Source organism: Amblyomma mixtum, chromosome 3 (genome assembly GCF_055824585.1).
Source record: "Amblyomma mixtum isolate Tamu chromosome 3, ASM5582458v1, whole genome shotgun sequence".
Taxonomy (NCBI): Eukaryota; Metazoa; Arthropoda; class Arachnida; order Ixodida; family Ixodidae; genus Amblyomma; species Amblyomma mixtum.
This window is the reverse complement of record NC_143014.1, coordinates 14,531,316-14,547,853: the sequence shown is the minus strand read 5'-3', so window position 1 is coordinate 14,547,853 and position 16,538 is coordinate 14,531,316. Positions and strand designations below refer to the sequence as shown.

Below are 16,538 nucleotides of genomic sequence, written 5' to 3'. Positions count from 1 at the left end.
AATTCACGGGACCTGTGAAAAATTTCATTGAAGCGGAAGCGTCTTCGTAAAATTTGGCCAGACTATTGGCAGATTGGACTGGATAGTTCATGAACAACCTTTGTTTTCCAAAAATCTGCCAGTTTCGGTCTTTCGCAGTTTCAAAATCTGCGCCTGCACGCGTTTTCTTGTACTCCTGAGATCTCGTACAATGGATGTGGTCGCGTAATAAATGCATTAGCTGCATTTGCTGTCAAAACCGTTTTTTTTTTTCCACACGCATTTTAGGGGCATTACGGCATGGATTAGGTGCGTGTCGCTGCGCGTTGAGTAGTACCTTGAAATGGATTCTGGAGATGTTGTACGGCCAAGTGTTGTTCTGGAGCCAAATAGTGAGTCGCTCTCAATCCAAAACAGTCCGGTGCAGCCTTTTGTGTCAATTTGATCGTGCAGGATGAGCCCTCTGGATCACGGCATGTGCGGAGGATTCCTCACCCAGCTGGCCGGGGCATGAGCAGTGCTCGAGCTCGACGCTCGCAGATGCAGTTCTCTTCCACGGGAGGCCTCTCAGCACTGTCTCCTAGCAACCGAGACTCAATGGACCCTATCGCTGGTGAGTAAAGGGTAGACTGAGAAGCAAGACTGGTTTGATTGTACACCAGCTTAATGGGATACTGAGGACAAATAAAAGTTGGCATTAGACTCAATTTTTAGTGAGAGCAATCCTCAGTGTCCCATTAAATGAAAGGTAGGGCATGGATGTCATTCATAACTGGTGCCAAATATTGTTGCTGCCTGGAGGCATGGTCAGGGAAGTGCACAGTTGTGCAGCCCTGGACAAGAGTGTGCAGAAATAAATGTGGTGAGGCCTGGAAGCACGAGGAGGCAGCAAGGGGAACTCCTTGCGTGCAGAGCTGCTGTCGCAGTTGTCATCGGGTGTTCGGCGCACGGCTACCCTGGCAGCACCCAGCACAACGTCGCAGATCCAGCAGCTGCAGATGCAGCTCCAGCTGGAGCGGCAGCAGGCACAGGCAGCGCGCCAGCAGCTGGAGCGCCTGCCCCGCCGCCAGGCACACCTGGCCAGCCCAGCCGCCGCCACCCTGCACTGCCCTCAGGCAGCCACCACGCCCGCCCCCAGCACGGAGGCCCCAGCCGCCCACTTCCTGCTCTCCAGGTGGGCTTCAAAAGTTGCTTGCATTCTATTTTGATGTTTTTGTCTGCATGAACAGTATATTTACCAGTAATTAATATTGTTACATGGCGGCTAGCCAAAGAATGATGGCAAAGAGATGGTCTAATGGCCGCCGGCATAGCGTGAGTGCTTTGTCCCGTGCCACTGCCAGCTTCGTCGTCTTCGTGACACTATCGGGGGCCACCGAAGCACGATGGCCAGGACAACCAGTGGCACGGGAGAGAGCGCTCGCACTAAACTGACAGCCATTAAATCATCGCTTTGCCATTGTTCGTCGTGTCCCATTCTTCAGCTGGCTGCCACATAACATTTCGTGGACGTGTGAGGTTTCGTCGGCATCCTGGTCCTGGAGCTTCGATGCCCTGCGTCAGCGATGGTTGTCGGCTGTGCGTTCTTAGTCCGGGCCGCCTGGCAGTGCCCCAGCCTGCCAGACTCGAACTGACCTTGTTGCTCCCCTGCCCCGACCACCCGACACGATGAACTGGCGCAATGGCCAGACCTGCCAACCCCACCGACTCGAGGCGCTGCTTACAGTATCCCATGGCGTCCAAGGGCCTAGGAATTCGCTCGTCTCTTTCATTGCGGCGGACAACACTTCACAACTTCTCACCAACATTTCGCGCGTCTCTGTCCACGATGGGGACGATCACATTGTGGCACTGGTTAGTGTCGCACAGAGGACTAAGCTGGAAGTGGCACGGGACAAACTGCTCACACTAGACCGGTGGCCATTAAGTCATCTCTTTGCCATCGTTCATCGCATCCCATTCTTTGGCTGGCCACCACATAACAGTATGCTATGCTTTTCGTGCATTTTACTCCTGTCACGCGGCCATTGTCAGTGGCCATCAAGTCGAGAAGTCAATCGCTGTTTAAAGGGGCTGCGAAACACTGCCTGGGGGAATACCGGCTATACTTCAGGTGGGTTCTTTATGTCACACAGATGCTGACTTAAAAAGAATTACAGGAATCGATGCACAGGAACGGGAGTTATTCAGTGAAGAAATTTCAAAATACAAGCAAACAAAACGCTGCCCTCAACTCGATTTTGGCGGGGCTTCCCACTCCTATTTCGCTCTCCCAATGACGGCACCTGGCGCAACCAATCAAAACAGCCAGCCAGAGCACGTCGCGGAAGTTTGTACTCCATGGTAGCCTGCTCTCTGTGAGACTGGCAGCGTTGTTTCCATGCCAGAGCGCCCCTGGTGGTGTATTTTTATTTTACTTGCTTTGCAGGGCTTTTATCTAAAGCAAACAAATTGTTTTTGTTGATCTAATATAAAACGCAGACAGGTGACAAATTGTGTCTCTATTTATTCACACAATTTGCAGTATATTTACTGTTTGTCCAGTCATCAAGCTCGCGCCAGGTGATGTCATAACCACTGCTAAAAACCCACCACTGTGTGGCGACACCATCAGAGCCATGAAGTTGTTTTTGGGAGGACATTAAAATATTAAAAAACGGAATGTGCGCGGTATTACCGACGCTAATAGCACCATTATAACTCACTGTATGCAATCAACAGGCAAAACAGTTAACTAAGATATTCTGTATGCTCACCCTGCGAAAATCCCTTCCTGGGATTGCAGTATTAATAAATAAAAAAAAAAAAAAGATTGTGTTTCTGGGCCCCTTTAACTCGGAAGAGTTGTCGCTGCTACATGGCAAATCCCAATGGCCATTGAAATGGTTCTCGTGTCTTACGCCAAGCTTGTGTGGCGCTAAAATCGCTACTTTCAATTTTGCGAATATCCATTTATTTATTTCAAATAGTGCAGACCATGTATGGTCTTAGCAGAACAGGCATAGTCAAGCGGTTAACAAGAAATGACAAGCATATATAGGTAACAAAAATGTTGTTATAAATCTAAACTAAATGATGAAATGCACTTGTTTTTAGTCATAGGAGGTTTTTAGTTAATATTAAAGGTGCACTAAAAAGTTATTTGAACTAGTCTCTTTACCGTGGAAACTCGACCTGCACGTTCCGAGCATTCTTGGAAACTTCGAATCATCGTCCTGTGCGGCCGATTTTCGTAATTTATATCAGATTAAACGTCCGGGCTACCGCCTTTTTTTTAACTCACCAACGGTAGAAGTCAACCAACCCTTCAGCCAGTCCCATGGCGCCTTGCTGCTCTGCCATCGGTGGAGTGATACGCGGCGAAAGCGAAGAGTCCACATGTATTTTTATTTCCGTCCGCCTAATTTGCGGCTATGTAGCCTCTGACTGGATCTATTTATTATCGGAAGCCTAAACAACAAAATAAAAGTGAAAGCAAAGCCGCCATGCGACTGCACTCCACTCGTTAGTTGACTCCTCCTACTGTCTGTGGCGAGTTCAAAAAAAAGGCGGGAGCTGGGACATTTAATCTGATTTAAATTATGCAAATTGGCCGCACAGGACAATAATTCAAAGTTTCTAAGGATGCTCGGAACGTGTAGATAGAGTCCCTGCAGTAAAAAGCCGAATTCAGATTCCTCTTTAGTGCATCTTTAAAGGCCAGTTGCGTTGGCGTTGTCTCAAAAGGCACTGCCTTTTGTATGATTTGCTGTTGCAGTTTTGTAATTTTCTGCCAACAGTGATACCGCTGGTATTTCCCTGTTCTGCGATGGAGAGTATAAAATTAATGCACTTTAAAGCAGTTTGATACAATTCTTAAATTATTGTACAGACTAATATTTTACTGCTTGCGTTAAAGTTTAGGAGACTAATGTTTGTTCTTGCTTTTGTACTATGAACGCATCATGCAGGAAAGTGCGTGTCGGCGCTTCTCGAAGCAATGCTAGCAACCGCGGGCAATGCTCGAAGGCCCTCGAAATCTGGGTAGAGTTCCGCGCTGCTCCATTGACTCAATGGCCGTTGAAACCGCCCGTGTAGCAGCGTTCAATGGCCTTTGAGGCAATAGACCTTTCCACAAATTGCAGCGCCGTGCCATCCCCTAGCGGATCCGCGCAAAGTATGATGGGAGAAAGGAGCGATCGCCTCCCATGTCGGCTGCTGTCAAGCATGTTGCTGTGTTGTGCCGCTGTGTTCAGGCATTGTGCGTCTTCTCGTGCGCATTGTTGGTTGCCTCTTAGCAAAATGTTGCAGCGTACTGCTGCGGTGGTTATCTGTTAGTCTTTCTGCAATTCTGTGGGGACTTTTTTAGACATTCGACATGTCTGCAAAGGAGAATCGCGGTGGCGGTCAAACGTGCTGCGTGCCCGCTGTAGTAACAACACGAGAAAGGACATCAACATTTCATACCACGTAATCCCCAAGGACAAGAAGCCGAAGCTAGAATGGGTGCGCAGGATAAATCGGCAAGGTTCGCAAGTGCGATTTACCCTGTGGAAGCCTTCGAAACACCACAAAATATGTGGTACGCATTTCGACACTAGCGGGCGCAAGGGATACATGGATCGTCTCCCCACAATCTTTCCACACCGAGTGTATGCAGAACGGACGCCTGCTGTGGTTACGGGTAAGACTATCGCTTCGAGATAAGACGGTTGTCTGCTGCTAATGCTTGCCCAACTTTCCCCTTTCATCGTACATAACATCCATATGAGCGCGATCTTATGCAACATCACACCACACGCCCAAGCGGTGGCTGAAGTGTTGGCGGCGAAACAACTTCGCCCTCCCCTTGCATGGACGCTTATTCGCGTCGGAAAGGCCTACTATTGCATTCCGAATAAATGGCAGCGACGTTGCACGCATATGCAGTTGCTGCTAAAGTTGAAACAACACGAGCCCGAACGATCAGTCCAAGTCCAAGCTGTCTGATGACTTGTCAACAGCAGCAGCAAAGAAAAACACACCTGGAAGCTATAACACGCCCCAAAATGAAAAGGGCACACCCATTTCGGGCAGCTGGGCAGCAGCGGGACGCGGAGCGATGGGCACATGCGAATCTCCAACTTCGGCTGGTGACCGGGGCAGAGGACGTCGCGACTAGGTACAGCCAAGACGCCACAACCGGCAGCCTGAAGGCCGCCCGCAATGCTGCTGCATAATTTTTTTTTTTTTTTAGGCTTTTATGAATAAAGTTTTTCACCACCACCATGGCCACATGAGCGGCGAGGGCTCTGCGTATACATGTATTGGGCGAACGCCGGTCTTTGCGTCTACTGGTACTCGGCTGGTGATCCATGGCCGCGGAACGCAACATCCAACTGTGTCATGCTTACTGTGTCAACCGTGTCATGTTTAGCAAATAGCTCGTGTTCTTTCTAAGGGAGTGCTTGAAGATATTACACCAATGAACATTAACCGCGTCAGCATGAAATTTCCCTGGGAATGAATGCGCCAATGAGGATGACTGCACTCATACTGTTGTTTACATCACTGCATACGAACAGCTAGTGCTCGTTTTCATGACAAAACGCAGCCAGCACTTTAGTTCTATTAAACAACCTGTTTTCTTCTTTACCGGCTGTAGCCGTGCTTGTTTACACAGTGTGATAATGTGTGGGAAGCGATGATGCGATCGCACGCCTGAGAAACACTTGACAGCGGGCTGTTGACATAGCGCAGGACCGGCGCTTCTTGCTTCTTGTCCCCGTTTCCTCCGACGTGACCATTACTTTTTTTTTAAACTACTTTATCCAGAAGTATGTTTGGCGACCGTTCGCTTTAACTGAAACGGCCTAACTTGTTATCCACAAGCTAGCGACGGCGACGACTGCTGCTGGCCGTAAAGCACGGCTCGGCAGTTTGGGTCACACCGGTGGTTCCCGTTCATCATATGCGTGCCCTGCGATGTAAGCAATAGTTGATTTCAGGTCACTGTTGCCAAAACTACACTCAGTGACCATTTTCATTCACTAAAGCTTGTGATTCGCTCTTCACAACCGCCACAATCACAGATCCAACTCTGCGGACTCGCTAGGCCTAGTCGTCGCGGAAGGGAAGGGAGTCGTCGTCGACGGAAATTAATTTGGCAAGCGCTTATCGCTGTGGAGTGTTCAGGTGTGCACATATGAAATATAGCCGTTCGTTTAGCTCATTTAGAAGCGCGAACATATTCACATCGCCGCCTCATCACTGTGCTTTCACTCAGCCGCCGACAAGGCTGACTGTCCACCGATCGGATTCGTCAGTGTCGTTGGCCTGAAAAACTTGCCCCACTGCAATCATATCATAGTAAACTAGATATTTCACTATAATCGCATGCTGCTGTTGAGCGTGATATATATAGTGTTGTTGTCCGAGTAGTGTGACCGTCGTCGTCGTTGTACACTGAAAACGAGCTGAGGCTTTCGAATGGGTTTGGAAAGTGTCGTGTAGCACCGTGCGCGTCCATCGAGTCCGAATGTCATTCCAATTCTCGAATGTAATTCTACTCAAATGTCATTCGAACGTTCCCGTGTAGCACAGGTATAAGAAACAGCAATGGCGACGAGATGGCAGAGAAAGGCTTTCTGGTGATCAGGCGCAGTCGAAGAGACGGACAAAAAGATGCGAGCGCGGCGCTCTGTTTTCCCAGAGTGCTTTGCGCGGCCGCTTGGTGGCGCTTCAGAATTTGTGAAAAGGTCCATAGGCTATCGGTTCAAGAGCCTTCGAAATGTCCATGTGACAGTATTAGACTGTCAGGTTTCAATGTGTCATTGTTATTTGAAAGCCTTGATTCCTTACAGAAAAACCTGTACTTGTTTGGGCACAGTAGTACTATCCGCCAGCGAAGCAAATGGACCACCGCTCAGGCCGGTGGAGCACCTGCAGGGCCGCAGCGTGGGTGTTTGTCATGCTAGATAAATGCGGAGCAGCGGACGGTGTGCTTTGGAGAAAATTTAAAATTAATGACATTGACGTTGGAGACTTGCACAACATATGAGTAGCAATACTAGAGGTTCAACTGTTTTAGTTGAGCACCTCAAGTAAGCTGGAAACATTCTCACTGTCGCACTGCTAATGCTGCTCTCATTTGGAGTGTTTTTGTGGTCATAAATTTTATTGCTACTTTAGATATGAATATTTGTATTAGTGTATACAGGTAAAAAGCAGGAACAATATGAGTTGCCCTCATTTTCTTGGAGCCTTGCACTTTCTGTTCATTAGCAGTGGATGGAAATGAATGGAAAGCCACTATGATAGCCATTTTGTTCAATTCTGTTCAGTGCTTACCGTCCGCCCGTGTTGAATGCATGTTTCCAGTCTCAACGAAGGCATGGGTCATTAACATTATATCCCCCCTTCCCCCCGTTCCTCCTATAATTGCCGTACACTCGTGCCATAATAAGGACTGCCATTACAGGGACATTCAGGCTCAAAACTCCTTGCTCTTCCATTAGTCGTGTGTGCTCAGAAATGGCTGTTAACAAATATCGCCGCGTGTTTGCATGATCCACACAAATATAATCTCTTCAGAAAAATTGGAGTGCACTGCAGTCTGCTGCGTTGGAGAAATGTTTGAACGTCAGCAACATTTTTTTTGCAAGTCATCGTTGTCCTGTTGCACTCGTCACGTGACCGTTGGATGATGTCAGCAACTTTTGTTTGTGCAAATCATCGTTGTCAAACATCAGTACACATCCCCAACGCACTTTCCTGTCGTACACACTGCAATGCATTCACTTCGTGCCCTTCTAACACCAATGACCCTTCATGGCATATGCGTTGCATGCCCGCCTGGCACACAGAGGGCGTGGGTTCAAACCGCAGTGCCGCCGTATTTCATTTTTCGAATGTCATTCTCATGCAGTCACGCTCTGCTGACAGGTCTCGTACACGCCACTCATGAGACAAGAAATGCTTTCACATTCATAGAGGCTCGGTGCGCGATAACTGCGCTGTCTTGATCCTGCAAGCGCTTCACTACACAGCAGGCAACCTTCTGTCCCCATGTCCTCTCTCTCTTGCTGGCACCAGAAAACTCCACCTCTTCTGTCTCGTTAGCATACAGACATACACGTAACGGGGCTCCTATACAGTAGAATCTCTGTAATGCGAACACGATGGACACGAATTCATAAAATTCTCCAGACAAAGTTCGTTGTGTGGGATGTCGGATGTTCTGAACACTGTCCCATGCAACTACTGATGATACGAATGCACAAGCTGGGACCACACTTTCAAGCAATAACCACTGCCTGCATGCAGTGAGCACGCTGCCCCGACATCGCTCTTGACACGAAATTTATGCACTGTGAGTAGTGTGCTTTGGCTGCGTGAATGCATTTCCTATGCTTCTGCATACCAATTTTGTTCGTTCCGGATGACAAAAAATTTTCGATGTTATAAATTTTTTCGCCATACCATGAGATTCATGTCATCAAAATCCTGCTGTATTTTACTACAAAACTCTGACAAGAATGTCTGAGTGGATTTTATAGACTTTGTTACATCGAGGCTTAACTCTTCTGCTACCATCCCATAGGCAACTTTTTAGAACACAAGCCACTTTAGAAAAATTTGTTTTAGAGAATCTTAATGCCAATGAAATAAATGAAAAGTTCACAACTTGTATTCTCGCTGCCGCACACTTAGCTATACCTCAATCTTCAGGAATAGTACGACAGAAACAAAGTGTGGTGTACTCAAGATTGCAAAGAGGCAAAAAAACCTCAAAACAAAGCTTGGGGTACATTTCGCAGATACCCTACGCAGGAAAACCTTATTAACTTTAAAAAAGCAAGAGTAAAAAAGCAAGAGCTAGGGCTCGGTGTGTACGTCGAAATGCCGAAAAAGCATCATGGCAGAATTATGTTTCATCAATAAACAGCCAGATCACATCAAAAAAAATGTGGGAGCAGGTGCGGAAATTCACAGGAAATTTTACTCCTTTCACATTTCCAACTCTAATAACACCCGGTACTCAAACAACATTAGAAGAGCAGGCCAACATATTGGGTGAGCATTTTTCCACAGTTTCAAGCTCATCCAACTACACACACACATTACAAAAGCACAAAACAATAGTAGAAAAACAAAAACTTCCCTTTGGAACATGCATACATGAAGACTACAATCAGCTTATTACAATGCAAGAACTAAACACAGTACTAACATCTGGTAAAAAGACAGCACCAGGCCCAGACAATATACATTATGCCATGCTTGCCCACCTCTCTTAGAATGCCATAGAGGCTCTCCTAAAATTTTTCAATAAAATATGAATGAGTGGAGAAATCCCCCAAGCATGGAAAGAAGCAATTATAGTACCCTTCCTAAAACCTGGCAAACCACCGACTAGTCCCACCAGTTAGAGGCCAATAGCACTCACTAGCTGTATAGCAAAATCATTCGAAAGCATTCTAAACATCAGATTAACCTTCATACTTCAGTCCCGGCAACTTTTAGATATACACCAATGCGGGTTTAAAAAGACATGTTCCACAACCGATCACCTTGTTCGCTTTGAGAACACAGTCCGGGAAGCGCTCATCCACAACCAACACTGTATCGGGGTCTTCTTCGACCTGGAGAAGGCTTACGATACCACGTGGAGGTTCGGTATCCTCCGTGACCTAGCGGGCCTAGGTATCCGCGGCAGGATGCTGAGCTGTTTGAGCAACTTCCTAACCAACTGCACGTTCAGAGTCCGCCTAGGCGCAACCTTCTCCAACACTTCCATTCAAGAAACTGGCGTACCCCAGGGGTGCATCCTCAGCACGACCTTATTTGTCATCAAAATGAACTCCATAGGAAAAATAATCCCAAAATCCATAATGTACTCAGTTTACGTAGATGACCTCCAAATAGCATGCACGTCTTCCAGCATACCTACTTGTGAGCGACAGATACAAATAACAATAAATAAACTGGCTACCTGGGCAGATAAAAACGGATTTAGATTTTCTCCTCAGAAAACAGTAACGGTTCTGTTCTCTGAGACGAGGCCTACAGGCTGACCCCACACTATATCTAAACCAAACCCCACTACATGTCAAACAAGAGCATACATTTCTAGGGGTAACTTTCGATAAAAAGCTCACTTTCTTGCCACATATTGTCGCGAGTGGAAGATAAAGACGAGGTGTGTTTTGCCGCGCGCCGACGACGACGTTGCTGCTGGTGGACCTCCCTGTTTTTCTGTGCTCCCTGTCTTCACCCGTTCTCGCCGCCGGCCTGTACGTCAAGCCGTGACAATATAAACAGCTTAAAGAAAAAAGCTTCCCAGGCCCTCAATGTGCTGAAACTACTGTCAAGAAAACACTGGGGGTCTGATAGGGCATGCCTATTACATATATATCGTTCTCTGGTTCGCTCTAAGTTAGACTATGGGTCCATAGTATATGGCTCAGCAAGACCATCCTACATAAAACGACTGGATCCTGTCCACAATCTTGGTTTAAGGTTGTCTTCCAATGCTTACGGAACTTCCCCAATAGCAAGTCTGTATGTGGAAACTAATGAACCTTCATTAGAAGATCGAAGAACTGCACTAACTTGTACATACATCCTCAAAATCCTTTCTCAGCCCAAACATCCTTGTTACCCAATTGTCACGAAATGCCCATCTCGAATACTCTTCAACAACAAGCCTCACGCGATTAAGCCGTTGCTCTTGCGTTTCGAAGAAAAATGCCAAGCTCTAAACATACTAAATGAAATTAAAAGCATTGCCCCAAGACACGAAGCGCTACCACCGTGGTACACTCTCCCCACAGTGTGTGGCGTCACACTAACACGCCTCAAGAAAACCTGTACACCACATGACCATATAATACAAGAATATCTAGCACTACAAGAAAAATACAGAAATTATACTGCATTTTATACTGATGGGTCAAAAACTCATGCTCATGTAGGAAGCGCAGTAATACAAAGAAAAAATAAAAATGCAGTACGACTGCCCTCATGTGCTACAGTTTTCACCGCTGAGTGTTATGCCATTTGTGTTGCGGTACAGAAAATAACAAATGAAAACATCAAAACAGCATCATGTATACAGATTCACTGAGCGTCCTTACAGCATTGAACTCCAAAAATGCCACTGAGCCACTGATTGGAAGCATCATACACAATATAGTAAAGGTCACACCACAAAAACATGTTATAAAATTCTGCTGGGTTCCCAGTCACATTGGCATTAGGGACAATGAGAGAGCCGACATGTGTGCTGCACAAACCAGAACCATGGAAATAAAACATGTGAATTTGCCTCCTAGGGATTACATGAAGTTAGTACATAGCAAACTAAGAGCCAAATGGCAAGCTTCTTGGGAAAATGAAGGAGACAACAAGCTGCATACCATAAAGCCCATTTTAAAAGAATGGAAATCATGCTGTCATAAAGAGCGTTTTATCGAAGTAATTTTATGTCGTTTACCCATAGGTCACACACACATCACCCATAACTTCTTATTAACAAAAAAAGACAAACCTGTGTGTGAAATCTGTGGTGAGGAGCTCACAGTAAATCACATATTAATTTCTTGTTCGCATCTCGAAGAACTTAGAAAAAAAAATTTTTACGGTATTTTACAATGAACACATTCCATTTCATCCTGCATTGCTTTTAGGCGAGCAAACACTTGTCGAGTTTTCACTTGTTTGTAAGTTTCTAAAGAAAGCCAATGTTTTAAATCTAATATAATATAACCTCTATACACTTAACATAACACAATCTAACCTTGTGTTTGGCGCATGATAGCCACAGTTGCTTATGCGCCATAAAACCCCATAAACTAACTAACATCCCATAGGCCATTGACCACCCATGTTCGGTTGAAATTGAGCAATCTGGAGCTTTGTGGATGTGCTGTGCCATCTAGTTTGTGAGCACAACTGCTCTTTTGATTGCAGTCTTGGTTTCAGTGTTTCGACGTGAGGGGGCGCCGTGAAAAATAAAACTTTGAACGGCCGCAGCAGCGTCAGCCGGAGAAAATGGCATCTGCATCACCGCGCGTTCCTCGAACGCAAAAGCCGACACCAAGCACTTCGGCCAGTTTTGGTTTTGTTTTGTTGCGATGAAAGCAGCGGTTATGAGTCAGGCAACGATGCAAAAACGTCTGATCTCAGTTTCGACAGCGTGACTTCGTCACAGGGCCCTGGAACGTCAGCATGTACTTGCATATAAGTTCTGTTTTCGTTCACTCCGTTTTCTGTAGTGCAGGCGGTTTGTTGTTGATGACAGTGGTTTATTTTTCTGCTTCAGGGTCTTCACAACATATGGCGAAACAGATTGCCAAATGCTCAAGGTCGCGTCGCGTTTAATTTCAACCAAGACAACAGCCAGGTGTCCATATCGGCGCATCGCTGCGGAGTGCCGCTCGGAGATTCGCTCGACCTCTCAACTTTTTTTTTTTTTTCATTTTGTTTTTCACAGCAGAAGTGATGACTGTGTCAGAAGACACTAATAAGAATGCATGGATGAAGATTTTCGACAGGCAAACATACGCTCTGCTTGACGGCTCATGGGAAGAGGTGAATCCCTTGGAGATGCTGAAGTTCATTGGGATTGTTGACCTACCGCAACTATATCTCTATTGAAATACAGGAATAATCTATTCTGTCCTTCTGCCATCAAAAATCATTTCGCGAAATTGGTTTTTTGCTTTGATTGTTTTGTTCTTGCACATAGCGAACCCGAGGGATTCAGTGGCGGCAGCATCTATTGGCAAGGCTTGGAAAGTGTCCTGGCTTTTGAACCACATCAATAAAACTTCTTCCATCCTGATATTCTAGAGCTTGTCTAAAATGCCAAATTTGATAAGCTGGCTTTCAGGGAGCAGCTCGTTCAACAAACCTTCGGGTATGATGAGGTAACAGAAGTCCATGCCCCCAATCCTCCCATAGAATCCATTCGTCACCAGCCAAAAAAAAGGAAAAAAAGAAGGAACTGCAAGCTCGGCTATCAGAGAACAAAACAGGAACAAAAATCAAATGTTATGTGAAGCACCTGTCAGTCTACCTCTGCTTCACATCTTCACCTGTTTGCTTTTCACAGTGGCACCACAGTCATGGCCCCTGACTTGACCGGCCATGGAAAGTGCAATAAGTTTTCCTCATAGCTGAAACTGGGAAGAATGACAGCTATAAACATGTGCAACACTTTGTATGTTCCAGTTTTCCGCCAATCAAGTTCTGGCTTAGATCAGCTGGTAATTTTATTTTCCGGTATACTTTTTTCGTGTTTTTGGCATATTTCGTAAATAAATGTTCATGTACTTCTGCACACACGGTTGTGCTGTTTGTTTCATTCAGAAGTGTAACTAATAAGCTACAATTTCGTTCATTGCAATATGCGCTGCATTTGTTACTTGTGAAAAAAATTTTTTCTTTCAGTACACTCCAAATCGTTCATTTTTCCACAGTAGCGAAAAAGTTAACTGTATAAATACAGGTTCAAAAACTACATTCAGGCATACTTTGTTTTTTTTATTTCTAAGACATTTTCGAAGTTCTTTAGCTGATTTGATTTCCTCTTCGTTCTTTTAACTTTCTTTCCTGGATGGCTATGCCATCACAGCTTCTTGAAGGCTGCTCCATTGGGCTTCAAAGTTCTCAGGCGGCTGCGTTCGCCTCCGAAGACATTTGCAGCGAAGGCACGACACTTCTGCCATGTAGACGTGCACTGTGCGCTTTTCAACAGAAGGTCTTGATTGTTTAAGGCCGTAGCAGTGCCCATGTGGCAAGGCTATAAGCAAAGGGTTTGCAGTGAGGTTGCTAGAGAGCATCTTGACTCAATTTTGGAATTTTAATGACTACTTTTAGGCTGCATACACCATTCCAGCTTTAAAATCTCGTGTGTCCGCCCTCCCCAGGCTCTGCACATAAGTCAGACTCAGCCCGCCGCCGTGGCTCAGTGGTTATGGTGCTCGGCTACTGACCCGGATTACGCGGGTTCGATCTTGGCCACGGCAGTTGAACATTCTTTGGGGGAGAAATTCTAGAGGCCCGTGTTCTGTGCGACGTCGGGGCACGTTGAAGAACCCCAGGTGGTCGAAATTTCTGGAGCCCTTCACTACGGCGTCTCTCATAGCCTGAGTCGCTTTGGGACGTTAAAGCCCAATAAACCATAAGTCATATTGAACTTCTGGTAGGCAGGCTCTCAACAAATTCAGCCTTGCAGCACATTCACGGAGGTCTGCCAGATTGCGCTGTGATAGCTGAGCTGGGCTAAGCGGATGCAATCAACGACTTGCCCTTGAAGTGTACACCTTATTTGCATGGCTCATGTTGCGACCGCATGAGCAAGACCTATTAGAGAAGGGGGCCTCTCCTCACTTCTCTTTGTGCAGCAGCCCTCAGTTTTGAGCAGCATTGCCACACAGGAGCCTCCTCCTGCCGCCCGCCAAATCTAGGAGTGCATAGGGTCTAAATGTGTAGAAAGGAGTGAAAATGGTTAGGGGAATCCCCCAAGGTGGAGTAGATTTGTAATAAGGGAGTAATTACTCATTGACGTCCACCCGAGCGCACCCAAACGGCTACAAAGGAAAGCTATACAGCTTTCTCAGAAACTTCGTAGTTGAAAAATTCGTCGTGGTCCGGGGTTCAAACCCGGGAACACCGCTTCACCAGAGCAGTCGCTCTACCAATTGAGCTAACCGGGCTGCGCTCGGGTGGATGCGAATGAGTAATTACTCCCTTATTACAAATCTGCTCCTCCTTGGGGGATTCCCCTAAACATTTGACCAACACTGTTCCCACTTCGAGTTATTGATCAATTTGCTCTCGCCCTACCATAAGCTTGCCATCCCAGTTAGCTCAGTTGGTAGAGCGACTGCTCTGGTGAAGCGGTGGTCCCGGGTTCGAACCCCGGACCAGGACGAATTTTTCTTTAACTACGAAGTTTCTGAGAAAGCTGCATAGCTTTCCTTTGTAGCCGTATGGCTGCGCTCGGGTGGATGCGAATGAGTAATTACTCCCTTATTAGTGAAAATAGTGTGTTGGTTGACGAGGCAAAACTGAGCAGTGAGAGTTGCTTGTCAGGGAAATGCGCTGCAAAGACTGCAAACCGAGCATGATGAAATGAAGAGCGCCCTCAAGGCTACGAAGGCAAAGAAATTCAGGACCTTATGCAGTTATCGAAAATAGCCAAAGTAGGAGGCAAAACTCATCAAATGCTTCAGGAACACGGCATATAGTGAACGTATTCTCAATGGGTGCATTCTTTAAAAACAGGTTGCAAGCAGGTTAAATCGAGAGACATTTTGAAGCTGCCATGCCAAACTACACTGTTGAAGTATTTTGTCCAATCAGAAGGTGGAGGGACTTCCCTAATGCAAGAGCATCCTCATTAGAACTACGAAGGTCTGAGTGTGCAGCAAGAGGCTTTCTGTTCACTTGGTAGTCATAGTCGACAGTGATGCCCCTAAATCCTTGGCAGAGATCATTTTAAGCTACTGAACTGTGTGTGATATAGTATAGCGTAGCTGCTAAACAGCTTTGGACGTTTCACACACAGTGACGCACATATTGGAGCGGCCATATGAAGTGAACTGCGGTGGCATGACCTTTCCAGTGTGAACGCAGTATGCATCTCTATCGAGCACACGCGGGAATGCTGACATGCGGCATCCATCTTAAACCTAGTGATTTAAACCTGTTGTCAGATATTGTGTAACTGGGCTCTGAAATCCTGAAAACGGTGCACTTCCATGGAGCGGCCATGGCATGTCTGTGTGGACCATCGACCAGCTTGCACTTGAGTGTGATTGCAGGCCTCCTCCTGTTGCTGCAGGTGTGTGGAGCCTAGCCTCGTCGAGTCTGAGCAGCAGGCCCTTGAGCTGGAGCGCACCGACCGGAGCCTGTTTGCCCAAGAGCTGCTGCTGACGACCCTGGCAGAGCGCCTGCACTGGCCGCCCGCTGGCGGGGGGGCCCCCTGGCCCAAGGGCGCACCCGCCGTGGTGGTCACCACACTGCCTCATGCCCTGGGGGAGAAGCCCCCAATAGAGCGCAGCCAGCCCGACCGGGGCCTGTCGCGGGGGGAAGGGGGCCGGCTATCACCGTCACGCCGAAAAGTAGTGCGTGTGCTGGACGAGCGGAACAAACTGAAGGAGCCGCCACACTGAGACTGGGGGAGAGGAGATGCTGCTTTTGTTTTACTGCTGCTGGTCCCCCCTCCTGCTGGAGGACTTTGCCGGCTACCGGTCTCTCACTTTTGAGGGGTGGGTCAGTGACCCGGTATTTATTCTGCTGCGGGAGTGCTTGGCCTCATGGATATAGCATAACTAGATCATGATGGATGACAATAAAATGTTTGCAACTGATCAGTGCTGCTGTTCAGCCACTGTGGTTGAACTTGTCCACTGCAGTTGACTATGCTGCGGAACATGTGCTCCAGCAGTGTGGACTGCCACAGGTACAAAAATTTACGGTCAATTGCTTTTTGGAAAACTGGAGTAGGGCGAATTGGTATAGCCCCTTGGTTTCTGTACGCAACCTGAACACTGTCAGATTCCCCATATGCATGGGCCTCTAATGTGAAC

The 16,538-nt window shown here is 46.8% G+C and overlaps 1 protein-coding gene across 4 annotated transcripts in view; it reads left to right on the top strand.

The window, feature by feature from the left end:
• Positions 1 to 16,319, top strand: part of LOC149349292 (E3 ubiquitin-protein ligase KCMF1-like) — an 88,143-nt gene extending 71,824 nt beyond the window's left edge. For all 4 annotated transcript variants that reach the window (XM_089578232.1, XM_089578234.1, XM_089578231.1 and 1 more), the window contains 3 exons: positions 433 to 592; positions 892 to 1,153; positions 15,791 to 16,319. In XM_089578232.1, coding sequence (XP_089434358.1) covers positions 433 to 592; positions 892 to 1,153; positions 15,791 to 16,121 — 753 coding nt within the window. In that variant the 3' untranslated portion in view covers positions 16,122 to 16,319. The remainder of the gene's footprint in view (positions 1 to 432; positions 593 to 891; positions 1,154 to 15,790) is intronic.
• Positions 16,320 to 16,538: the final 219 nt, after the last annotated feature.